This window comes from Pan troglodytes, chromosome 13 (genome assembly GCF_028858775.2).
Source record: "Pan troglodytes isolate AG18354 chromosome 13, NHGRI_mPanTro3-v2.0_pri, whole genome shotgun sequence".
In the NCBI taxonomy this organism is placed as follows: Eukaryota; Metazoa; Chordata; class Mammalia; order Primates; family Hominidae; genus Pan; species Pan troglodytes.
The window spans coordinates 63,256,625-63,283,516 of record NC_072411.2 but is presented as its reverse complement, the minus strand read 5'-3'; the positions used below and the strand labels follow the sequence as shown (position 1 = coordinate 63,283,516).

Sequence of the window (26,892 nt, the reverse complement as noted above, 5' to 3'; positions counted from 1 at the left end):
AGCTTTAGCAAACCTTATTTTAAATTGAGTTTTTAAAAAGGAACAATGGTGTGTATAAAGTTATGCAAAGGTAGGGGTCAGCAGAAGAAACAATTACACTGCACAGGTTTTTAGTTACTCTGGAGGTCCATCTATGGCTTACGGGGAAGGAAGTTTTATGATGTTTATAAGGGTAGTTTATGTAAACCCGTAACAGTAAAAATATTTTAATGGTAGGAATAAAAGTGTCTTTTAAGCGCAACAATCAGCTTTTACGGTCAAAAAGTAACAGGAGGTTGTATGAAATCTCAGGTCCCCGCCTGCATCAACAGGTATGAAAGGCTTTTTTCAGCAGACTCGGGTTCCGATGGGCTCTTTGTCGGAGGGGCGGCCAGGGCGCTGCTGTTTTTGACTAGCTTCTCTCGGGCCAGAGTATAGAACAGAGCGGAAAGGCGGGGAGCTGGGCCTCCAGATCAGCTCCTGCCCCCATCTGCCCCGCAGTCTTCGCGGCAGGGGGGAGCGCGGCCGGCTTCTTTCCAGGCCCTTCTCTCCCCGCGACGGTCTTTCGAGGGAACTCTCGAGGCCCAGACGGCCCCTTAATCTAGTCTTGGGGTCAGGAGGTCAGGCCTTGGAAGCACAGCTAATGCTAAGGCCCTTTATGTATCTTCGCTGCGATCATTTAAACCGTGGACCGGTAGCTCTGGCAAAAAAGGGGCTCCAGGGGTCTAAGAGCCGCAGCGCGCGAGGCGTGGCGGGGGGTGCTGACCTCGCCGACTCGCCGCAGGCCAGCGGGGCGCGGCCACTGCAGGGCGGGTTGGGGGCGGCTGGAGGCCTCGGGGTGGCGGCCACGCTCGGGCAGGGCAGGAGATCTGCGCTCAGTCCTGGAGCCCTTCTTGGCCTTTGTGGCCCTGTCACTCTTTTCACCCCTGGCTGTCCCTAGCCCTTTCTGAATTCGCCTGGACTCCCACTCGCGCTCGCTGGCCGACGCGGTCGATTCACCAGAAAGCGAGTGGGCGTGAGAACGCAGGCTCTTCGGCCGCTTCCCCAGTACGTGGATCCCGGAGCGCGGGTCCTCGCCCCACCGCCCCGGGGAGTGGGCGCGCGGCGCAGGCCGAGCCCTCGGGCGAGCCCGCGCGGGGCTGCACTCCACCGGGCCGGCGCGGGGGGCCGCGCGGGGTCTCCTGGCCCGCTAGGGACTCGGTGGCGGTGGCTGGGTTCCACTCGCCAGCGGCGGGAAGGACGCGCGGGAAAGCGAGGGAGCAGGAAGCGGGTGGCGGCGGCGGCGGCGGCGCGGGGCCCGCTGGAAAGGAGGGAGCGCCGCAGGCGGGAGGAGGGAGCGCGGAGGAGGGAGGCCGGGAGGAAGGAGGGAGCGCGGCAGGCAGGCGGAGGGAGGGCTGATTAGCATGCAGCAGCGCTCGCGCGCCCGGCTCCATTGTTTTAACACCTCCCCTCTCCTCCGCGCCAATCTGTCACCGTTCAGCAGGCGAACGCTGCTGCCTCAAATGCTGCTCTTCTCAAATGAGACGGATAATTAGTTGCCCCGCACGAATGCCGCACTCTTCTCACCCCTGATTGCTATCACCTTCTTGCTCCTGGCAGTTTTGACACCTCGTAATCAGCCTGCTGCTTTTCTCTTTTCTTCCCGACTTCTGCTTCCCTCCCCCCGCTTTCCTTCCTAGTTTATTTATTTATTTATTTATTTATTTATTATTTTAAATGCAATCCCGGTGCTTATTTGGGCGAGTCCTCCGCCGAGTTAACCTTTCGCGTATACATGTGTGCATTTATCTGTATATGGGAAATTGGGTGTCTGTGCGTGAGCGGGGGGCGGGCTGGCAGTTTTGCGGGAAACACTGCTTCCACGCCGAGAGAACTCGCTTCTCCTAAAGATATTTTTGGGAAGGGAGGAGTTGCAGAGAGGGACGGGAGGGGAGAGTTGGGGAGACCTCAATTAATGCTTTAAAGATCTCTTAGAAATTAACAAACTGGGGAGTCTTGGAATCTGCTGTTAGAAGCGTGTTTTCCCCTCTCTCCTCTAACAAGCACTGACAGTCTAATTACTGTAGCTACAAGCAGCTGTCGAGGCAGCAGCCCGGGAGAGGAGGCGCCACAGGCTGGGCGCACCCGGCCGGCCCCTGCGCCCAGCCGAACCGCCGAAGCGCGGCCCGACTCGGGGAAGGACTCAGGGAGGATGGAGAGGGGCAAGGCCCCGCGCCCGAGAACCCCGGCGGGCCTGCGAGCCGGCGGACACGCTTATTGTTTCCTTAAGTCTTTACCTTGAAGGTTAAAAGATGTGACGAAAGGAGGGGACATGGGGGGAGTGGGAAGAAAATCTTCTAAGCTTCTATCCACCCCTTTTCTACCTCCTCGAGCTCTCCCTCCCCCCATGTTGGTAAAATAACCACGCAACCCGGGGCTGAGGGGGCGGGGTGAGCCAGGCTGGAGTGTAAGAAAGCAGATGTCCCCGCTGGCAGCAGCCTCAGCCTCCGGGGAAAGCTGCACCGGGGGGGCCCTCCCGAGGACATTCACCTCCCACTTCTCAGGCATCCCGCTCACAACTGCCTCGCCTCGGCGGGGGTGGTTTTTTCAGACTCGGCGTTTCGCGTGTGCAGCTTTTTTACCTGGGAGCTGTTCTTACCCGGCCACGCTTAGCAGATGCCAAAAGCCAGACCCTGCACGACTCAGTCATGAGACAGAGGGAGAGACCTGGCGGGTGCCCACTCCACCTTTAGAGCGGTGACCCGCGCTCCCTCTGTAGAGCAGGGCAGGGGGCTGCTCTCCAGGCTGCCTTTCCTGTGGCCCCAAAGGGTCTATGTCCCTCACCACGTGGAGCTTAGGGTGCCGCTGGAACCCAGAAGAAAACCGAGTTTGCTAGTCCTGCTAAAAGTGGTGGGGGCGGGGAAAGGATGGGCTGGGGAGGAAGGTCAATGGTACACTTTAATTTGAGTCACCTTCTGGGACACGGAGTTTCCTCTGGTTGTCAGCAAGCTAGTAGATGTCAACTGTGTTGAGAGAAAGTCTTCCCATCTAGAAAAGGACAGGGGAAAAAAAGAATCCCCTTTCACCAGATAGGTACAGTGGTATATTCTGGCTGGTACACGCTGGGAAGTTTTTATTTTTAATTTTGTGTGTGTGTGTGTGTGTGTGTGTGCGCGCGCGCGCGGAGAAGGGAGGCTGGGTGGGCGGGAAGTGGGGGGAAGGGAAGAAACTTGGATAATTGTCTAGGCATTTCCATTCAGCCCTAGTGGCAATGAAAGAAAGATGTACATACCTCAGAACCCTTCGCAGTGAATACCTAATAATTACTGTCACCCTGGTGAGGAACATGTCAATATGATGTGCTTGGCACCGGGAGAAGTCGAGGCACCACTCTCATTCTTCCACAAGTTAAGGTTCTTCACTGTGGCACAGAGGCCTGCTCAAATTCCCCCATCCCACACCCTCTAGTTTAAAGCACTTGCTTCAAGAAGGCTTAAATTTCTGAGAGTTGCAAATCAATGCTTACTTCATAAAATGGAAGCCATGCCTTAAACACTTTTAAGAATCAGGGGAAAACAGAAACCTATAAGGCGAGAATCATAGGGAATAAAAATGAAAGGGAAGTCTCATTTTAAACAAATTTTGCAGCCGTCTGAATTTGGTATCCACTCTCTCAAATGTCTTCAGTGGCCATCAATCAGGCTGCTAACAATGAATAACAAATTTCTCAACAAGAATATGAACATTTCTAATCTAAGTTAACAAATATAGATAGTCCTTGCAAGGTTTTAGATTTTCTCCCGTTAAAAACAAATGTTTCTTTAGAAAGTTTAGTTTGAAGAATAATTCTAAAATTCAAAGTGATTCACTAATTGTAATAAATGCCACCAAATCTGGTCATCACCATTCTATTAGGTTACTGAAATGAAAACATGAATTTTATAAACTTCCCTAAAAATGTGATTCCTTCCTTCCCTTTTTTTTTTTTTTTTTTACTCAGGAACAAAGGACATACAAATGATCACAACATAAGTACCTCTTAATATTTAATTAATTTCATCATGTAGCTATACACACAGTAAAAATTAAAGCCATGTATATTATTTAAAAATCTAAAGTGTTTAAATAATTCTACCAGTTGTTTTATCACTGGACAAGAAATGCATTAGGTTTGATATTTACAAAGATGTTTATGTTGTCTGCTATTTTCTATTATAGGTTTATTCAAAGAGAATATCACCTATAGCATAAATAATTAAATTTTTCAATAAAAACAAACTAAAAAAACCCTAGAAACATTTGACATCACCAAATTCAACAGCTCTCACTAGAAATCCAAGCAATAAACTTAGATATTTGAAATAAACATAAATTATGATTATATAACTCTAAGTCACATACATAATTTTGAATTATAGTAATAGCACTGTAAACATGAATACAAAGGATTACAGTTTTATACAGAATTTTTTTTTTGTTTTTCTTCTTTTAGGCTTATTTCTCCTTGAAAGAACAGAATGATCTTTTAAAAAATAAGAGTTATATAGTAAATCCAGAAAAAAATTCAAATAGCTGTGAAACTAGATTTTCCTATAAATGATCTTGAATTTAGTTTACAATCAAGTATTTATAGTATTAAAAACCCAAAATCATCACATAGAACTTGATATGTCTGTTTTCAAATGTGTCTTAAGTCTCTCCATTGAAGTGTGAATTAAGATGCCGAAGGAAATCCCCCCTGGATGTAATGGATGGTGGGAAAACTGCTTGACAGAATTCACATACTCGAGGTATATGCAGTTCTGAGTCTGTGCCACTTAGTACCACCGAGTCACTGTCTTGATTAGGAAAGGGCTTCCAAATGGGCTGCAGGAAACAAACAAAAATATCTGTTACTTATGTTTAAATTCAAATAGCACTGGACTTCAAATTTGAATTTCTGAATGCGTTATGTATGGGCATATATATTGAATTCCCTAATATAAAAGCAAATTACTTTTCCGTAAAGTTAGCATGACATGACTCAATTCGTGGTTTCATAAAGGGCACAACTAAACTTTGATTAAAAGTCACTTGGGACACACACAGTCATGCATTTTATCTTTATATATTTAAAAAGATTGCAGCTTTAGCATGCAATTTTTAATACTCAATGATCACAACAGCAGTAGTTTTGGAACAATAGTTAATACTTTGGTCTTTTAAATTAAATTCTATCTTTTGTTTTTTACAATAAAAACCTTAAATTATAGGGGCTTTATTAATTACATAGTACACAAGACATGATGTGTGTGTGCATTGCATCTTAATCAAAATCAATTTCACTACTGTTTATAAGCAAATACAGTGGATACATCATACATGAATCAGCATTATTTTGATTTTTAAAAAGAAAATTTTCCTTTTAAACTACTGAACGAATTTCACTGATGTTATCTTTTGTTTTTAAAAACACAAATATTTAATCATTCAACAAAATCTAACACATGCAGTGTTTTGACTTCTTACTTTGCTTCTGTTATATAATAGGTAGTTTGGCCTTACTCATTCTTGTGGCTGAATAAAGTGAAACTCGTCAATAGTTGCCTGGTTAAAGAATTATGGAAAGTCATAATCTAACAGAACCACCTCCACTATAACCAGCACATAAATACCCTTTCATAACTGCATTTATTCTTTTTTTTAAATTTCTAGAAGGACAAGAAATAGCATTTAGCTTAATAATAGCTACACAATAGATGTCTGTTAACTGGAAAATATTTTCCTGAATTGTGTAAACCAAATTATTTTTTTAAATTTCTTTCTTATGTGGACACAGGTAAATTCCTCTGACACAGCTAAATTCTGATATTTTAAGAATCATCATCTCATAAAGTCAAATTTAAAGAGACCCCTTATCCTCCTATTACTAATATGTTTTTAAAGTCACACATCCTAGTCTAGCACCTGACAAGTGTTACTGTTATTTCCCCTAACTTCTTTCATTCTGGTTAACCAATCATTTACATAAACAGTATATTACTAATGGAAGCACTTGGGTTTCACGACATCACTGTCTTCTTATGAACAGTTTACTGGACAGCTGTGTACAATTGGTGTAAATATACAATGTCTGTCTAGGCACCCAGACACATTCAAATATCAGTATGGAGGACTTATAATAATGCTGACTCAATTCCTTTCATAAGAAATGTCAATTTTATTACAAAAATAGTAATATTTAAAATAAATGTTATAAAATTTAGGGTAAAATAACTCTCTGGAAAAACTTCTTTGATAAAAGTAGTAAAAATTGTGAGCATACAAACAAAAATCTAGTTAGAGTTAACTTGATTCTAATTTTAATGTTTTCAGTTTAAACCAAAAAGTACAAATCACTGTAATGGGAAATTGATATGGCCAAAAATAAAAGATTATTAAAGATAATTCTTATTTATATAAAATAGTAAGAAATTAAATCAGAAGCAATTTAGCTTCTAAATTTGGTAAGCCAATCTTCTACTCCCAATTTACCTATTAAGTCCATATTCATTTTTCTCTATTAAGAACTTTTAGTTCAGATTTGATCTCTTCATAGAATTTAGTTGGGATCCCACTCACTGACTCAGCAAAGTAAAAAAGAAAATCACATAGAACAATAATAATCTGATATACTTTAGTCTTGGTTATGATAGCTGAATATATAAAATAGATGTTTAGTAGTAATGATTGATATAAAGTAAAATTTTGAAATATGTAGCCAAAAATTTCACTTGTCTTTGCTACTATCTACAAACAACTCAGGATTTTTTTTAAAAAAAATTATTATTATTATTATTTTGAGACAGGGTCTTGCTCTGTCACCCAGGCTGGAGTGTGGTGGCACCATCACAGCTCACTGCAACCTCGAACTACCTAGCTCAAGCAATCCTCCCACCTCAGCTTCCCAAGTAGCTGGGGGCCACAGGCGCAAGCCACCACACCCAGCTACATATATCTATATATCTATAAGTATTTGTAGAGACAAGGTCTCACTATGTTGCCCAGGCTGGTCTCAAATTCCTAGGCTCAATCAATCCTCCTGCCTCAGCCTCCCAAAGTGCTGGGATTATAGGCATGAACCACCGTACCTGGCCCAACTCAGGAATTTTGTACTTATACTAGCTTTGTACTTATACCAGCTTGCATAATACTAGCTTTATTAATACTAATAAAATAGCTTAAAAGGTTTTTTTTAAAAAACTCATTTTAAGAAATATTCTTTCCATCCTAAACTGTAACATGGTCTTCAAAACAAACTAATTTCTTTGCTTTTTCTGCCAAAATATCAATTATCTAACCTTATGCCCCATGTCTTGTGACAACTCAACACTAATTCTCCTGAATTTTTTAAGCTGAATACTTTTCCATCAAGTTGTAATCACATACCAGCTGTTTCCCTTGCTGTAGTATAGAAAGCAAATGTACAATGCAGGGTGCCATCTACTGAAACATGAATGCACAGACTAGTAAAAGAACAAGCAAGACATACAATAGAGAAAAAAGTAACAAGCATTAGAACTGATGCACTTCACAGCTCCACAAGAATTCTACTTGCAATAAATGAAATTGTTTAATTTGTTTCATTTAGTAGCAACTATAACTGAGACTATGACGTGAAATAAAGTACAATGAACAAGAACATAAGTGAGGTTATAATTAAAACTTATTGTCAGCCATGCCTAGTTCTTCCCACTACTAAAATATACCACAGCTTGACAACTGCCTTCTTTGCATGCTGATTTAAGTCTATAACCTATATGTGTACTTAAAGCAAAAGGGTATTAATAACTTTTTTAAAAAAATTAAATATCTCAAGGCAAAGAGAAATCAGACAAATGTTTGCAAGTTACATAGACATTTACATCAATCTGTATTTTCATAAGCTTCTGTTTTTTGTAAAAATTATATAGTTTTCATTTGCTTTCAGACATTAAACTTTTTTTTAACTAAAAGAATCATTCTGTGATAGAATTTGAATCTAAAAGGGAGGGCAGGAGTGGTTTGGGGGATATTAGTCTGTGAGCTTTAGAAACATTAAATAAAATATTTGATATCATACACATGCAGAGACTATTTAAAAAATATACTAGGCTACATGTTCATTTCCAGATTAGCAACCAAAACCAAACTAAACCCTACAGATCTGTGTACTATATAACTGAAGATGTAGTAGAAGTATTCACTGAAAGATAGTTCACTTATTTTGATAAATAGAAATGTAAGATGCAATTATTTACTTATGAAAGATCATGAATTCTTATAAAGATGAATATGATATACACAAACTATTAAATAAAACAGCATGTTTCACACTATGAAATTTAATAATCTTATTAATCCTGAGTAAACAAGCTTTTAATAAGGAACTAAGAAAGTGACACCACGACAGATATGGATAAGGCTTAACATGTATTTTTAAATCTGACATAAATTCTAAGGTACTTTCCAATAAAGTTTTACCATATTCAGCTTTTCTAATTTCATGTCATTTATTATGGGACTTGTTTTTTTGAAAGCCTTAACTTTGGCTGTCAGTAGTTTAAAAAGGATGTTTGATAATGTAAAAGAGATGCATATCTGTGCATGTATGGCAAAATGTGTGTTCACACATAATAATATATTTGTTAATGCAAAACAGTTACCTGCTGTGGTCCTCGGATAGCTTTTCCCGGGGAATCGAGTGAGGGAAAAGGTGCATCAGATGGGTCCAGAAGTGGGAAGCTATTTACATATAATGCATTATGGTCTCCAGGTGGCAAACACGCAGCTCTATCCAGAGTTGTCCTGATACAAGTGTTTACAAGATTTGAGGGCTTTGTTTTGTCAGTTGTTTTAAGGTTTTGTATAGCTGAAGCTATGGGGTCAATTCCCTGAATTTCAAATAAAGTTTCTTCTGTTTTAACAAAGTTCCCTGGGTTGTCTCTGAACTCCATATTAAATTTCTCTTGGCACATTGCCTCAGACGTGGCAGGACTAAGGATGCCGGGTCTCTCTGGAGTGCTATGTAAGAAAGTTGAGTCATTGTCCATAGGTGGAAACTTGACATTGAATTTAGAAAGTGATTCAAAAGAGGTGTCTTCCTCATCTCTGCACAGTCCTCTTGGTGTGACAGATGTGATGGATGGTGCACCTCTATTTATATCATCTTTAGCCTGAGGCTTAAACAGCGCTTCTTGTTTATCTGTTTTATCCGTACACTGTATAGGCACAGAGCACTGTGTTTCTGCAGGGAGAAGAACACAAAAGAGAAACAGCCGCATTCAAATCATTAAAAAAATCTGTTCAATCAGCTTTGGAGAGATTATTATTATTTTTTCTATTGGTTTTTATAGCAAATGAAGACAACTGGGATTTTAAAATCTGCTACCACCTTACACAGAATATTAGCAGTCTCCAGCGGGTGAACTGAAACATAGCTTATTAGTTGCAATTTAACTACTTTGTCTTTTCCTAGGTCTTCTGCCGTAAGCTTTGCATCTTGTTCACAGTTACACTGCTCCACACTTGAAAAACATTTGCTTGTAGTGTATACATTTAAACATTTTGTCAGTAACGGAAGCTATAACTGTGAGTTTGCTTAGACAAATAAGTTGTTAAAAGGGAAAATCTTACTAGGTATATCTAAAATTAGGTCATTTATTATTAATGTCACTGTCTAACTAAGTATATCACTAATCAGTTTAGCCACTGTCTGCTCTCAATAATCCATGTGAGGGACTGGTGGTTGCAGGAGTTGGGAAAAAGAAGACAGTGAAGGCAAAGGAAGGATGAAATATTGTGATGCATGTTAAGAAAACTGTGGATGAATAGATTATTTTATCATCTTATATCTTTTTTTAAAAAAGACCTCTGTAAAAAACAGGTAAATATCTGGTAGACAAAAGGGCCTCTGTAGCTCATTTATCTAGAACCACTTATCCAACAAATTCAGCTTTGTAGGACACAGTCAAAAGCTAGAAAGAAAACAGAGCTTCTGAGGAGCCAGAATTAGAGCCACAAGGTTCATAGATAGATGAATTTTGTTCCTATTGTCATTTTAGATTTATTCTAACAAACTTGGTGGTATTTCCACAGCTCATAGCTGGTTTGAAACAGCAAATTAAAAGGGAGTATGAGTTGCTAAAGGCAGACATAGATATCAACAAGAGCTAAAAGCATAGGAAGAGAGAAGAAAGACAAAGAAGCTGATATAAGAACTTAGAAAACACTACAGTCTAGTATAGGGCCAATGAGTGCTCAATACAAAAAAACAATCATCAAAGTACTCTCCATGTTGATGATTCTGAGACACTAGAAAAAGCCAAATTAAGCTCCACAATGTCCCTTAAAGAAGGCACTGAAGTTGGTAATGTATGTATTTTAAGGATTGTCATCAGCACTGTTGAACATTCACAAATGGAGACATTACCAATGATGCAAATCTAGGTAGACAGGGTATACAGAACACAAGGTATACAAAGTATCTGTACAGGTTAGTAGGCACTTAACAAATGTCAGTTCCTTTATATTCCTTTGGTCTTGGCAGTCTCATGACACCTCTCTGTCTTTTGCCACAGCACATTCCAATATATTTTTTTCTGTTTGGGTATGTGTAGTAAAATGCAACCAACGTCTTTGGTTCATTTTGTTATATACCTACTGCCTCTCTTTATACCTCTCTTCATACCATCCTTTCTTATTGGATTATTATAACAGCCTTTAAACTGCTTCCTTGCCTCTGAATTTGTCTCATATCCAATCTGTTCTCTTCACTGCAACTTCCCCTCCATCCCTCATTCTCAGAGTAGTTTTTCTAAAATACTAATCTGACCAAGTTACCTTCCTAATAAAATCTTTTGATGGCTCTACAAGCCCCTCAGATCTCAGAAAAGGCTTATTAGACTGTTCATGACTGGCCCCTGGTCATCTCTCCATGCTCATCTTTCACTCCATACTCTGGCTACAATGAACTTTGTATAGTTCTCCAAAATAGCTACACTCTCTTGTCTTTGCACCTTTGCACATGCTGTGCAGACTGCCTGAAGTGTCCCCTCCCATTACTCTTTGCCCAACTCTTATTTGTCCTTCATATCTTGGCTTGGACATAAGTTTCTCTGGATGACTCTCCCATGACTCTTGGATGCCCTGAGAACTGAAACACTCTGTTATATAGTTATGTGTCACTTAACGACGGAACATTTTGAGAAATGCAGTCTTAGGCAATTTTGTCATTGTGCAAACATCATAGAGTGTATTTACAGAAAGCTAGACAGTATAGTCTACTACACACCTACATTATATGGTATAGCCTATTGTTCTTAGGCTACAAACCTATACAACATGTTACTGTACTGAATACTGCAGGTAACACAATGGTATCTGTGTATTTAAACACTGAAAAGGTACAGTAAAAATATGGCATAAAAGATAAAAAATGGGTATGCCTGTATAGAGCACTTACCGTGAATGGAATTTGCAGGACCGGAGGTTGCTCTGGGTGAGTCAGTGAGTTAATGGTGAGTGAATGTGAAGGCCTAGGATATTACTGTACATCACTGTAGACTTTATGAACACTATACACTTAGGTTACACTAAATTTACAAAAAAAAACAAAGTGTGCTACAATGTAACAACAGCTACCTACAATGTCACTAGGGTGATATTAACTTTTTTTTTTTTTTGAGACCAAGCTTTGCTCTTGTTGCCCAGGCTGGATAGAGTGCAATGGCATGATCTTGGCTCACCGCAACCTCTGCCTCCCAGGTTCAAGTGATTCTCCTGCCTCAGCCTCCCGAGTAGCTGGGATTACGGGCATGCGTCACCACGCCCGGCTAATTTTGTATTTTTAGTAGAGACGGGGTTTCTCCATGTTGGTCAGGGTGGTCTCGAACTCCCAACCTCAGGTGATCTGCCCAGCTCAGCCTCCCAAAGTGCTGGGATTACAGGCATGAGCCACTGTGCCTGGGCTGATATGAACTTTTAAGTACCATTATAATCTTATGGGGCCATCATTGTATATGCAATCTGTTGTTGACTGAAAATGTCATTTGGCACATGACTGTATTTCCAAGTATAACTCTCTTTCTTCCCACTAAAGTAGGTTTTTTGAGGTCTTAAACTGTTTTGTTTACCTGTAACTCCAGACCCTTGCCCAGTGTCTGGCACGTAGTATGCCCCTAACAAATGAATTCTGAATGAATCTGTAATCTCTCCCCTACAAAGCCTACTATAATAATCAACATTTACCAGATACTCTATGACTAGGAGTGCTATAGTAATTGTCACCAAGCTTAATTGTTTATCTGGATTTCTTTAGCCTCTGAGGTTCTTAAAGTCCATTAACTCTCGAGTAGTCATTTTCCCTGGCAGTAGACTTGAAAGTGGTAGGAAAGTCTAGGAAACAGTACTGTCTTTGTAGATGACATTTGCTACTTGCAAATAACAAATCAGGAAAACCAACTGTCGAGGTAATCAGATTCTGTAACACCCGAAGAGGAGAGACTTATCAAATGATCTTCACAAGGAGAACAAGGTGAATGCTGGAGAATCTGCTGCTGCTGCTAATGGAAATGACTATTAACATTAATAGCACTTCCACATGGCATGTACTATTATAATAATTGTATGTACATTAATTCATATAATACTCAAAGTAATCCTGAGGCAGGCACTATTATTATCTCCACTTTACATGTGAAGAAACTGGTTGGAGAGGTTAATTCAAAGGCCACACAACTATTATAGTAAGTGGTAGATCTGCCACTGGAACCCAGGCAACCTAACTGTAGATTTGTGCTCTGAACCATTAGGCTAAATTGAACATGTTGGTTTCTGTATATAGAGAGAAGTCCCCAAATTGACAGAAATGTGCTTTGAATTATTTTTCTAGCAGTTGATCTATCCCTGCTGTGAACAAAACGAGGAGAAATCAAACAGCTCTAAAAAAACATATTTTCTTTCAGCAAAGCTAGCTGGCATAAAACTCAGCCACATTAAAATAATCTGAGTTAATCTGCTCAAGCAGTGAGAGTTAATATCTATTAAAAAAATTTAAACCTTACATTCCTAATGCTACTAGAAATCTAAGCTGAGACAACTTAAAACTCAAATGAGATGCATGAAAGCACTTGTCATCCTGACACCATATTGAGAAACATGATCAGGTGAGCAAATAGCTTTTCTATTTTGTCTATTTTAAGACTACTTAGCTTTGCAAGGAAAAAGTAAAATGGGAAATATTTTTAGATTTCCCAATTTTAAATACAGGCTATCCATTTAGTTACTTCTCAGTATAATCACGTTGTATACTGACAAAAGAAAAAGACCTCATGGTTGTTTATTACCCTTCTCATGGATGTTTGTTACCCTTAATCCTATATTCTTCCTTCCTAATCTCTACTGAAATTGGACACTCCTTTATGAACCAAACAGTACTTTATTTGAAGCTATGGATAAACATACATTTTATCTTTATCATTTCTTAAGTCTACTGCCATATGTAGATGAGTAGAAAAAACAAAGTAATAATAAATAGGAAATGTAGAATTCTACTAACTCAGTATTTTCAAATGAATCATATCTGGTTATTTAAAAGTAAAAATCAAATTTTAATACAAAATAACATAGGGACAATACACATACTCTTCCCAGATATATTGTGCAAATCATATTCAAAATAGTTCTTCTATATTTTTATACAGTGTAGCATACATACTTGGAAACCCTGAATAGGCATCTTTTCAAAAAATATTTTTTCCTTTCTCCTTTTGATATACCACTGTCAGAGTATAATATTTATTTTGGTTTCTCTTTGGACCCCAGCAAAACTTCACTAGAATCTGTAGCACAAAATATTTTGAGAATAATGTACTTATTATTTGTGACACTGTTAACATAAAGCATAAAAATACGGCATCAGGAAGCAGTTTTAGTGGAGAAGAAATTGAAGTTAAATACTCAGTGTTCTAGCTGACAGACACATACTCAGATTTAGACCTGTGCAATTTAAAAATGGTCAAAGTATTAAGCCATTGATAATGAGGTAAGTTTTCTGTGTAACAAAGAATATATCACCATTACAATGCCTTGAAAAGATGTTGATGTTCAAAAAAGCATGTTTATGAATTCTAGGTACTACATCTCCATAGCTAGCATATTTTAAACAGAAATAATTCATTTACTTCAGAGGTACCTAGTATCTTTAGTCCATACAAAAGATCAATTTCTCATGAAAATGACAAAAATTAAGGTGAAGAAAAGAGTTGTTTTGGGGGAGGTGGGGGAAGGGAGAGAAAGAACCAAATTATGTCTGTCTACAAAGATTATTTTGTTTCTGTAATACCACATTGTGTAACTTTTCTGAAAATAAAATGGTAGTAGTAGCAAAAAGTGAATTTACACTATAAAATGATTTTAAATAGCCTAGATGTAAGAGCTGCAAGAAATGGAAAGTGATCTTTAATTAAAAGGGTGTTAGTCAGCAAGACTGCAACATCTCTCAGAGTGAAAACTGTAAATCACATCCTTTGGGAATTGTCTGCAGAATAGCTCAAATCACAAAGGTAAAGGAGAATTTATCATTATAAATGATCAGTTTACCTTCCTTTTGTTTGCAGAAGTGTTTGGTTGCCAGACCTAATCCCTTATATTTTGCTATTCATATAGAACTACTGAAGCAAACACCAGGAAGCCAGTCTGGGGTTTTAGGAAAGGGTACAGCATTTACAAAACATACTATAACACATATGTAAAACAAATGTTCCTTCTAAATTATATTTTATACTAAATGTGTATTTTGTGCATTAAACACAACTAGCACTCAGGAAATTTGAGTGCCACGTTTTTATTCTTGAACCAAATGAGTTCAAAGAATTCTTGAGCCCAGGAGTTCAAGGCTGTAGTGCACCATCAGGCCTGTGAATAGCCACTGCACTCCAGTCTGGGCAACATAGCAAGATTCTGTATTTAATTAAAAAAAAAAAGAACATGAAAAAAACATCTATCCATAGTGTATGTAATGAACTTTCAGGCAGAAGTTACAAACAAACCTGATGTTATAATTTTACTTAGCTCATATAATATGGTAGTGTGGCTTCAAGGTCACTTATTAACATAAAAGTTAATGTTTAATAAGGTCCCCAAAAAACAACTGAAAACTTTCAGGGATATAGTCTGTATTTATTTTGTATTTTTTTAAGGTGGGATGTCTCATTAATTAGTAATTATGTCTTTCAATTTAATCTATATAGTACCATATACAACAAAGAGAAAAAAACCAACAATTACACATGTAATACATTACAGAACTTACACAGCATGTACACATTCAAACATACGTGGATGAGGGGTAAATTACAGATGCTACACACTTAATAGGCATTCAGGAATATTTTCACATTCAAAAGGAAATCAATTTCAATCAAACAAATCAATATTACTGTAAATTAAATTAAATCTTACCAGTTGCAGTGTCTGGTATATTAAGTTTGCTTAAGTGGTCTTTCTGTGCTTTTGCTAGCATGCATATTCTATGAAATTCTTCTTTCAGATCCCAGAAAGTCTTCTCTATATTACCCCTAAAAAAAAAATCAACATTTTAAAATGTAAAGCTATAACTTCCAAGTTGTTTTAGATTCAGCTCTGCTATTAACTGCATGACTTGTTTAGGTCATCTTTAACATGTAGGATTCTGGGGTTGGTCACTTCCACTTATTCTAAAAGGCTATTTTTTTTTTGCAATTGTTAAAGCTTAAAAAAACAAATATAAAATATATTTCAGTATTGATAATTTTTAAGAGTTGAGAAAAAAGGATGTAGAACTACCTTTCATGGAGCAAAGGACTGCCAAGACTCCTTGCTGAAGTTTCTTTTCTAGGAGAAGAAACCTCTTGTCTTCTTACCTTAAAGATACAAAATGATTACTATTACTACTTTAAATTGCTCCCAAATTCAAATGAGGTCGAGTAAAGAGAAAACACAAAGGAAATTTTATTTACCTTCCCTACTGAAAAATAACTTGAGACAGCTTATAGACCTATATGTAATATACAATTGATTTTTTTCTTTAAATGAGAAAAATCAAGGAAAAAGGAAAATGAAGAAGGAAAGTATGAAGAGATGAAATATTTCTGGTAACTTCAATTACTATTTCCGGTACTGGTAATTCAAGAAATTTCTCAAATTCAACTATTGATCAAAATTGCTGCTCTGTTCACCAAGCACCTCATACGCTCAGAAACTTAGGGGGAAAAAATCTATGTGTCTACTTCTTTCGATATTCAGTAAAAATGGCCTATATATTTAAATCAACGTGTTTGTCTTTTGTTATAGATTCTTTGCTGAAGAATGCAGCTGTATTAAAGGAAGAAAGAAAACCAAGCTACAGCTCCTTATAATTCAACAAGCATTTAAAAGGTTTATAAAGATGGTGCAATTATGTATTTAAGCTGCTTCAACACAAGTTCTTGCCTTTCACTCCCACCCTGTGGCTTACACTGGTATTACATCTATTCTGACATTTAAAAATCAACATTAAAGAACATATTGTAATAATGTGTTCTATGGTTTAAATATTTAAAAAATTTTACATCATACCTAGAAAGTGTTGTGTACTTTCTAAAGCTTATAAACTGAAAAGCCCAGAGATTTGAAGAATCCTAATACAGAATCATAAGTTATAATTCATCCAAAATTGAATAGTTCTTAAATTTCAAATCCAAACCAGTGGATATCTGTCTTTAGTGACATTTAGATTTTATTCAATTAAGGTCATTGTAGCTATTATAAATGGAAGATTTTACTTCATTGTGTCTTATCACTGAAGTACTTCACTCTTGCTTTTCAAAAGATTTCTTTCAATTTCTTCAGAGTCTTATTTGTTCTCTAAGACAAAGACTTGATTTCAGTTTGTTTTTCTTAAAATTAATATCTTCTCCAATTTATTTCCCAGTTTTTTCTAAATAAATACTTTAAATATATAGAGTATTATTTTTATAGTATCTCAGAATTAGTAAAATAAAATCTTGCCAATACAAACAATTTGTGATTTTATACATTATATTGTCAGACTGAAGTAAAATAAAGATTATTTTGTTGCTGCATATCATGTGTTTGACAAACATTCAGGTCATATATTCTTCTGGATTAAAACTGCTGTATTGAGCGTTATAATGCAGTCACATCAGAAGATATTTTCACATTCACAGTTTGTTTTTAAAAGTGGTAGACAAGGTTTTTCTATGGTGTTTTGTACAATTAGAACACTCAATGGATTTTAGTGTGGACTAGGAAGAAAGGCAACATTTTACAGCTAGCCAGCCAGTCAGAACACTACAAATACGACAACAAACTTTTAAAAGATTTTATTATTAAGTCTATATCAACAAAATCAGAGAAGAGGTATATTAAGAGAATACTTATATTTGATAATTTAATGTCAAACAAATCATAAAATAAGTGATTATATATTAAATGGAATGACCTCCTTATAGTGAGCCAAGATTGTACCACTGCACTCCAGCCTGAGTGACAGAGCAAGACTGTCTCAAAAAAACAAAAAACAAAACAAAAAAAAGAGTAATGCCCTGTAGTTTTAGCCTAAAACTGGAGATAGTTACAGAAAGTGGTAAAGATAGTGCTCCAAATTCCAAAGTCCTGACTTTGACATAAACTAGGAATGACTGCTTCTGAGATTAAAGAAGTATTAAAAACTAATGGGGATGAAGAGGGCTGAAGGAAAAGATAGGAAAAAAATGACAAATCTTTGTCTCGCTTGGTAAGTCATTGATGCTAACTTACTTCTGTGATGTTTGGATTTGATAACTAGTGTGGGTGAATTTATCAAGAAAAGATTCCTTTGGTGTATTGGCAGGAGGTAAAGGAGGACTCCTTGAGGAATTCCTATGACGTATCTAAACTAAGGTCTTCAGCTTCTTTGGGGTTAGAAACACAGCTCTGCTTACTATTATTTTTGTTTTTATTCTTATTGAAAAAAGTATTACTGGTTGTACTAGGCAATACACTGCACCTTTTATCATTCATGCCAAATAAAGCTGTTAATATATTTCAAATGAAAATTCTGAGTTCCCGGTACCCAAGAAAAATTTTCAGAAAGGCACCTCTTAACATGTTACCTGGGGGAAAAAAAAAAAAAAGTAAACGGTTTTCTGACAGACATTTTGAAGTCGGGTTTATTTAGAATGGGGCATAACATGTTAATGCTATTTTCCATTACAGCAGTCTGATACAACTTTCTGAAAACAATCATTAATTTTTCAAAGGATTTAGGATTAGTATAATCAATGGCAACTTCAACACTTGCCCAGAAACTCAGACTTTTTTGTCAATGCATTATCTTAATAAAGATTAATCAGTTTGTTGAGCATCTCAGAGAGTAAGATAACTTGTATTTTTCTTTCTATTCTCAAATATAATCCAAGTGGGCTCTGTACTGCAGGAAGATGAAGTTGTAACTTCAAATAAGAAAGCAAGGGAATTTTGAACATTATATTTTAGGAGATTTTAAGCATTAAATCATTCAAAAAATGAATTTATTTTGAGGTACTAAAACTTAAAATACTTAACATCATAAACTGTTCCAAGTACTAGTTTGGAAATGCTGAACTTGTGGAATGAATGCTGAAATAAGAGTTTTACACATCATACTTTTCATATACACTTCCAGTATGTCGCTGGGTAAGTCATTCAACTAAATCCATTAAGATAAACACATCTGAAACAGTTGGAAGATGTAAAATGTTTCCTTAAATTTCCTATGTGAATTGGGAGAATTTTGATTTAGTGTAAGTCAATTTAAGCTTCTCCCTAGATGGGTATTATATCAAAAATATATGTTCAAGGGACAGTTGAATATGCAGTGATATTTAAGGAGGAGAAAAAAAAGTGGTTAATATTTCATTAGTCCAAATCAGGCTTTATTATTGATGCAAAAATAATCAAAAATGTTTTTGTTTCCCATTCTAGGATATGTTAGATATCAACCTCTCAAAGAAAGAAATGTACATTTTCCTTAACACCTGCTTTTGTTATAGTTGATACTAAAAGTGAAATTATTTTATTCCTTTTATAAAAAATTGGAAAGATACAGAAAAGAAATAAAAATTGTCATTCAAAACCATATTTTTTCTTAAAAATTTTAAGCAATTAAAGTCAGCAAAATAAAATTGAGTTACGGAATTTTTTTTTTTTTCCTTTTTTGAGACAGAGTCTCGCTTTTGTTGTCCTGGCTGGAGTGCAGTGGCGTGATCTTGGCTCACTGCAACCTCCATCTCCTGGGTTCAAGCGATTCTCCTGCCTCAGCCTCCCAAGTAGCTGAGATTACAGGTGCTCGCCACCACGCCCGAGTAATTTTTGTATATTTAGTAGAGACAAGGTTTCAACATGTTGGTCAGGCTGGTTTCGAACTCCTGACCTCAGGCAATCTGCCCACCTCGGCCTCCGAAAGTGCTGGGATTACAGGCGTGAGCCACCGCGCCCAGCTGAGTTATGGAATTTTTAAAGATAATTCTGACTAAACTCTTTAACAAGATGTATATTCTCTCATATGTATGTAAGAAACCTAAACTTTAAAAGGCTTCTATTAAGTAAAGAAGGTTAGTTTTCAATGATACATATTTCACTTTACTCCAGTGTTCATATCAAAGACTCCCTTTAAACTTTAGTTACGATCCTTGCATGCAAAGGAATATTTATTTTTAGCTAGCTTAGGCAACTGAGTGTAGTCAATGTTTTATTTCGTTTCTGGATGAGGCTAAATAGAAATATGCTTTTAAAACAGAAACGAGAATCCTTACTTGGATCAATGTAAACCAAGAAATAAGCCAAGGTGGGATGGGATGGATTGGTAGAGGGAATATAAACTATGGAATAGGTATAAATGTTAGCTTGATAAAATTCACTACAGAAAAAGGAAAAGTAAGTAGTAGGAAAAAAACTGAAAATAAGATTCATTTGTCACTTAGATTTTTGAGAACTAAGAATGAAATGTTAAAGGAGGAACTGAGGTTGAATATTTCCTTACCAGTCTACATATACTGAGACAAAAGATGTTATAGTGAAGTCAAGCACTGGATACAGCTGAATCAGGGAGAAAGTGAAAAAAGGGCTGAGACAGAAAAAGATTAAGGTATAAAACAGGACCAAAAAAAAATTACAAAAAGATATTTGATAAGAATAAACATAAAAGAATAGTACATAAAAGTTTGAGGACAAAAGATAAAAAAATAGAATATTGTATTTAATCTAAAAGAACTTACGGCCATATAAAATCTATGGTTCTCTCACCCTCATTAACATTCCTGAAAATCTAGCAAAGCAAGAGAAACACAAATCCTAGGAGCCTTGTCTGTTCTGTGTGATACAGTGTGCTAGGCAAACCCACTGCCAGTGTGGGAACAACTCCAGGGCAAAATGGGATCCATCCCAGAGTTCTGAAGGAAGTGGCAAGAAAATAAACAATATAAAAATAAAATTAAACACCCTAATTACTTCCAAGTTCTTTATTGGGTTGTGGTTTAACATAACCCATCCCCACAATCTCTACTGATTCAATGCTACAATAAAACATATTGTTCAGAAAAGGTAAAATCCTTTGCCAGTACTGCCACAATTACTGTAATTTCAATTCTATCAAAGTTAATTTGTAGAATGAGATGAATACTTTTCTACTATCTGTCTTCTAAGTCTTTCACTTTGTATTAGGTACCTTTTGCATATATCTTTCTGATTTCTTTAAAGGGAAGAAATATTTAATTGTGGACATGCTTTTTTAATGCAAAATAGAAACTGCATAACTTCAGTGAGCAATTTAATTAAGATTTCTCACACTCCTTTCACTCTTTCCCCAAACACTACATTTAAAATGAACTGATCCGTGCTGTGCATGGTGGTGTGCTCCTGTAATCCCAACTACTAGGGAGGCTGAGAGGGAGGAGTTTGAAACCAGCCTGGGCAACACAGCAAGAACTCATCTCAAGAAAGAAAAAATGAACTGATTTGGAAAAATCCTTTAACCACAAATTTAGTGTTATGCCACTACACCATGAAGAACAGAAGCTATCTTCTTGAAAATAGCTATTATTTAAGCAATTTGCATGTATTACTTATTTAACTGAAATCACAAAAGCTGCTTATTTTGAGATGGAGGTCTTGCAACGTTGAGCAGACTGGAGTCAAATTTCTGGACTCAAGCAGTCTTCCTGCTGCAGCCTCCGAAGTAGCTGGGACTACAGGTGCACGCCACTGCACCTGGCAAGCCACAAAATCTTCTGAATTACGTATTTAATTATGATTTTTAAATTTGCTTTGAAGAGATCAAATAATTTGTGTATAGTTTGGCAGGCGGAGTAGCTGTGATTGGAACACAAGCCTTTTTGCCCCAGTAGCTTTAACTACTTAGCCATAATGCTTGGCTGCTGGAGAAGCTAAGTGGTACAGTTATCCAGCATAGGGTTGGAGATAAAGAATGGTTACATTTACATATTGCACCAAGGCAAACTAATTTTAAGATTCTAAAATCTTCCTGTCATACAATAAAAAATATATTTATCACTGAGAAGCAGTTACAGGCCATGTTTTGATGCTTAAATATTGCCCAGGGTGGGAGGGGAAACCTTTGGTATAGCCTTTTTTTTGCTGCGTTCTCAAGGATGTATCGTACAAATAGAAATGTACATCCAAAAATAACTTAAGATAGATTTACTCAAGTTTTGCCAAACGAGTCACTTGTTAACATAGGCAATTTGGCAGTATTTTCTTTGACAAAATTTCATAGTATTTCTCAAACTTGGCATAGAAGTTAAGCATTTGACAAAGCATGACAATGGGTGGAGTACCCTACTGGTTAATTCTATCCTCTCTGGAAAGCTTAACTCCCTTCCTGCCTCCCCAGCTATCTTTTAATAAAAGACTGGGTATAGTTATAGCAGCTGATAAAGTCCTTGTCTGATAATTTCAGTGTCTGAATCATCTTAGGGTTGATGTCTGTTCTCTTATAACTGGGTCATATTTTCTGGGTTCTTTACATGTTGGGTGATTTTGGACCATATCCTGACCATACTCAGCCAGAAAAAAAACAAAAAACTAGACTTTAGGAGCTCAGATTCCATTGTGGAGGAGTGAGCACCTAACAAACCATTCTTCTGCAAATAACAGTTACAAACTTTGGACAACACACACACACACACACACACACACACACATGCACACAAACCAACTACCTGAAAACATTGAAGACCGAACTTTGCATATATTGGAGGAGAGTAAAAAATGTGTAGTAAGTAATTGGCTTAGAGTGCATTCCCAGTTTTCTATGGTTTTGTCCTGATGATGGCCACACTGCAGTAGAGGCACAGTAGTGGCTGAAATTCCAGTAACAAAGCCCACTAACATTCTGGCTGGAAGAACCAAGAAGGAGAATGAGATCATAACCATGGTCACCAGAGAGTGAAGGAAAGGAGCCCTAGAGAATTTGAGAACCTTAAATTCCGAGTTTAAATTCAGCCCAAGTCTCTGGCAGTCCCCAGGTTGGGCGAGGCTAAAAGCTTTGCAGCTAAAGCTCTAAGGATTGAATGGAGATTGGAGCTGCCCCTCTCCATAGGAGTGACACTTACCCTGAGCTAATCAAGTTCACTGCCTGTAAAAACAAAACTACCAATACCCTTTACCACTCTAGAAAACATTTTGTCTGTTTCTTAAAATAAACAAACAAAAAAACTCCAAACATGTAAGTACTATATGACCCAATGAATGCACTCCTGGGCACTTCAAAATTTATGTTCACACAGAAACCTGTATACAAATGTTTACAGCAGCATTCCGTCTATAAAGTAAGAAAAAGATAGGAAGCACTTTCTCCTCTGAAGCCATGATTATATCACCTAAAAACGGTTATGGTAAATGAAATGGCTCATTCAAAACTCTCAGTTTTAGCTTTCAGTTTACATAATGTTCTCCCAAGTGACCTAGAATAATTGTGGCTCTTGTCTAGAAATTATCGTTTTTCCATTAACATCTTGTAGAAAATTTAACTTTACGTATCTATGCACACATAACCAAGATAAAGGCAAATAAGAACTTGTCTTCTTTTCTGTTAGCATCAAAAAATCTTAGGGCAGGAGAAACCCTAAAGAAACTGAGGTTAGGCCTTTCCTGAGTAGTAAAATTTCAAACTGGGGGCCTCACCAACTTTTTTTTTTTTTTTGGCCAAGAAAGAACTTAGTAAAAAATAAACTACCAAGACCTAGTATATTCTTCATGTCAAATGGGAATGAACATTTATCAAAAAGAAAAAAAGTAGGAAGAAGAGTTTTAGATTCAGCTTTATCAAAAAATTATCACTTTATGCTTACGGCTCAGGATAAGATGAGAAGCAAGAGCTGAGGACAGAAGTGAGGAGTCTCAGGCTGCAGCACAGGTAAAAAAGAGAAAGCAGGAGAGAATGTTCAATTAGCAGAAGCAAGAAGGAAAGCAAGGAGATTCACTGTGGCCATTTGGCCATCTAGCAGACATACGGTCCAGATGTAACTTCTAGAGAATACAGACAAGTCAGTGGCTCCCTATAATATTATTAAGATAAAATGTAGAGGGAAACATGCTGTCTTTAATGTTAAATAGTCAAGAGAAATTAGGAGTAGAAATAACAATGAGTAAATCCATTAAATATGGAATTACTTAGAGGAAACTAAGCTTAAATGCAAAAATCACACTACTATTGACAAACATAACAGGAAAGAGACAATAAAAGATGCTCGTCTTAGAATTATTTGTTTCCAAAAGGGACTTATCAGGGAGGGAGACAAAAACCACAGGTTAATGACAATGCAGAATGTGTGGAAACTGCTATACAATAGTTTTATTAGGATTCTAAGATATATAGCTTAGAGCATAAGTATATAGAAAGATGACTAACTGGCAAAGAAAAAAAAATCTTTCAGGAAATAAATCAGCTTTCGTAACATAGCAAGACACTGCTTAACCAAGCAGCAGAGAAGCTCAGAGTGTATAGGTGCAAATGAAAAATTAGGTGACTCTTCCCCCTCCTCTACCCTCAAAATCTAGCAGTATCTTAGAGGGAACTAAGAATCCAGTTAGAGGATGTTAAAATACAATACTGGGAAGAGTGTTAGCTGAAGATCCTGTACTTAAACAAAGCTAAGTGGTTTTCTTAGTATTGATTTCAGATCCCAGATACAGTCTTGCGCCTTTAAAAATTACCAAACAGAGTACCTAGTATGCAGCACTTCATAGTCCTAGGGTTTTATGGAACATACTAGAAAATGCAGGTATCTACTATCAAACTATCTTTTAACAAATTAGAGTCAAAATTCAGAGTCTGCTCTAGACTTAATATAGATTAATTTACAAGCATCACGATTTAAAGTATGAAGATATAAGACAATTGATTATCCAATGTATGTGAAAAGAACTGATGAGGAAGCACTAGGACCTCCATGTACAAATAAAGGTTCCTGAGGAGATGCTGGAATATTCTTAGAACATGACATTTTTTCAGGAGGATGAAAAGTAACTTACTAAGAAAAAGGCAATATGATTTTTTTCTAACAGGAAATTATAATCTGGTTAAACCAGTGGTTCTCAAAATATGGTCCAGGATCCTTAAAGGTCCCAAGAGCCTTTCAAGGGATCCACTGTTGGGAGAGATAATCTGCCATGGCCCCTGAGCATCCTGGCACATTTTTGCTGTTCATGTCAGGAATACAAGAATCTCACTGTTCTTTACCAGAGCCTTTTCTTAGGCTTGTGTTTGCAGAGCAAATTTGAAAGACTAGGTAATGTCTCCCTCTTGGACAAAGAGCAGGCATGCTTACTGCCTGCTATAAAATGGTGGGTTCCCCAAGCTCAATATGCCTCTCCTTTAATGTAACCATTGCATGTATAAGCATCATCTGTGTCTGTGTTACCTCCTAGGCAGGACCAATGAAAATAAGATGTTCTTGGCTACTAGCTTTACTGTAAATAATAAAGTCCTTTTCCTCTGATTCACTTTTCTGTTTTCCTCCAGTACCCACCCATGAAACAGTAACTAACTTAATAGCTTGTAAGTAGAATAAAATGAAATCCCAGAGCCTGACATAATTGAAATCAACTATTGTCACAATTAAGATATTATTAATATTTGCATTTTTTACTGTGTTGGCATTTAGACTGATGATGCAAAAACAATGAATAAAACTGCTGGTGCCCGAGTATGACTAAGGCCATATCAAACTGTTGTCACTGTATTCTTTAATGTCACACACTCAGTTAAAAAAAAAAAAAAAAACCAGCAAAAAAAGGCAGTTTCAACTAAGAATGTCCTTAATAAGGCAGTAAAAGTGATTACTTTTATTGAAACTTGATCTCAACATATTTTCAATATTTTGTGTGACAAAATGGGAAGTATACACAAAAGGACTTCTGCTGCATACTGAAGTACAATTATTGTCTTGGGGAAAAGTACTTGTGCAACTATTTGAGTTGCAAGTAAACTGGTTACTTTTCTAATGGAATGCCATTTTTGCTTGAAAGAATGACTGACACACAAGCTATGGTTATTCAGACATTTTCTCAAAAGCAAATGAAGTTAGCCTGTCATGTTAAGGAAAGCAACAGACAAGATTTGTTGCCAATGATAAAATCTGAACTTTCAAGTGAAAATTAAAATTTTGGAAGACCTGTACCTGTCACAGTAAGCTTGACAGATGCCCAATACTTGAAAGATTTTTCTGATGCAATCAGTGATGATGTTAAATGTGATATTAAAATATTATATAATAGGTCAACATTTGCAAGATCTACATAACTTAGTGAACCAATATTTTCCAAATGATTGATTCATGATGTTACAGAATCATACATTAGTAAAAGACATACTCAAAGTACAAGATAGACCAACAGCTTTTAATGTAGCAGAAAAGTTCATTGATACGCTTTCAGATTCCATATTGCAGCTAACATTTTAAGACACTACCAAATTTTAGTGCAGTATCAAAGACTATCCACAATCGCTAAAAATGCTATTAAAATACTCTTCCCCTTTTCAAATACAATATCTATTTGAGGCTGAATTTTCATCATACAATTCAACCAAAAAAAAAATCACAGCAGGTTGAATGTAGAAGCATTTCATAACACTGAAAAAAAAAAAAAAAACCTTCAAAACAGATTTAGAGAAATTTTCTTTTTTTTTTTTTTTTTGAGACAAAGTCTCACGCTTGCCCAGGCTGGAGTGCAGTGGTGTGATCTTGGCTCATGCAACCTCCACCTCCTAGGTTCAAGCGATTCTCCTGCCTCAGCCTCCAGAGTAGCTGGGATTACAAGCACCCACCATCATGCCTGGCTAATTTTTGTATTCTTAGTAGAGACAGGGTTTCATCACGTTGGCCAGGCTGGTCTCAAACTCCTGACCTCAAGTGATCCACCCACCTTGGCCTCCCAAAATGTTGAGATTACAGGCGTGAGCCACTGCGCCCAGCCAGATTTTGAGAACTTTTAGGATGACAGGTTATAATAATAAGATAAACTAGATGGTTTGTGGGTGCTATAGTTTGGATACTTGTCGCCTCCAACTCTGATTTTAAAATTTGATCCCCAATGTTGGAGGTGGGGCCTAATGGGAGGGGTCTGGGTCATGGGGGCAGATCCCTCATGAATAGAGAAATCCTGGGAGCTGTGGGGGTAAGGATGGCAGGTGAGTGAGTTCTTACTCTTTTAGCCCCTGAGAAAACTGGTTATTAAAAAGAGTCTGCCACCTCCCCTCTCTCTCTTGCTTCCTCTCTCATCATGGGATCTTTGCAATGCTGGCTCCTCTTTGCCTTCGGCCATGAGTGGAAGCAGCCTGTGGCCCTTGCCAGATGTCAATGTCCAATCTTGAACTTTTACAGATATCAAAATCATGAGCCAAATAAACCTTTTTTC

The 26,892-nt window shown here is 37.3% G+C and overlaps 1 protein-coding gene and 1 long non-coding RNA gene across 11 annotated transcripts in view; one reads left to right on the top strand and one right to left on the bottom strand.

The window, feature by feature from the left end:
• The window catches only part of LOC104005236 (uncharacterized), a 31,024-nt gene extending 14,511 nt beyond the window's left edge, over window positions 1–16,513 (top strand). The window contains exon 5 of the long non-coding RNA XR_010149766.1: window positions 16,288–16,513. This is a non-coding gene — a long non-coding RNA (uncharacterized LOC104005236). The remainder of the gene's footprint in view (window positions 1–16,287) is intronic.
• TANK (TRAF family member associated NFKB activator) overlaps window positions 3,992–26,892 on the bottom strand; it is a 141,352-nt gene continuing 118,451 nt past the window's right edge. For all 10 annotated transcript variants that reach the window (XM_515854.8, XM_063790511.1, XM_063790512.1 and 7 more), the window contains 4 exons: window positions 15,781–15,857; window positions 15,418–15,533; window positions 8,622–9,202; window positions 3,992–4,824 (listed from right to left, as the gene is read on the bottom strand). In XM_515854.8, the coding sequence (XP_515854.5) occupies window positions 4,648–4,824; window positions 8,622–9,202; window positions 15,418–15,533; window positions 15,781–15,857 (951 nt within the window). In that variant the 3' untranslated portion in view covers window positions 3,992–4,647. The remainder of the gene's footprint in view (window positions 4,825–8,621; window positions 9,203–15,417; window positions 15,534–15,780; window positions 15,858–26,892) is intronic.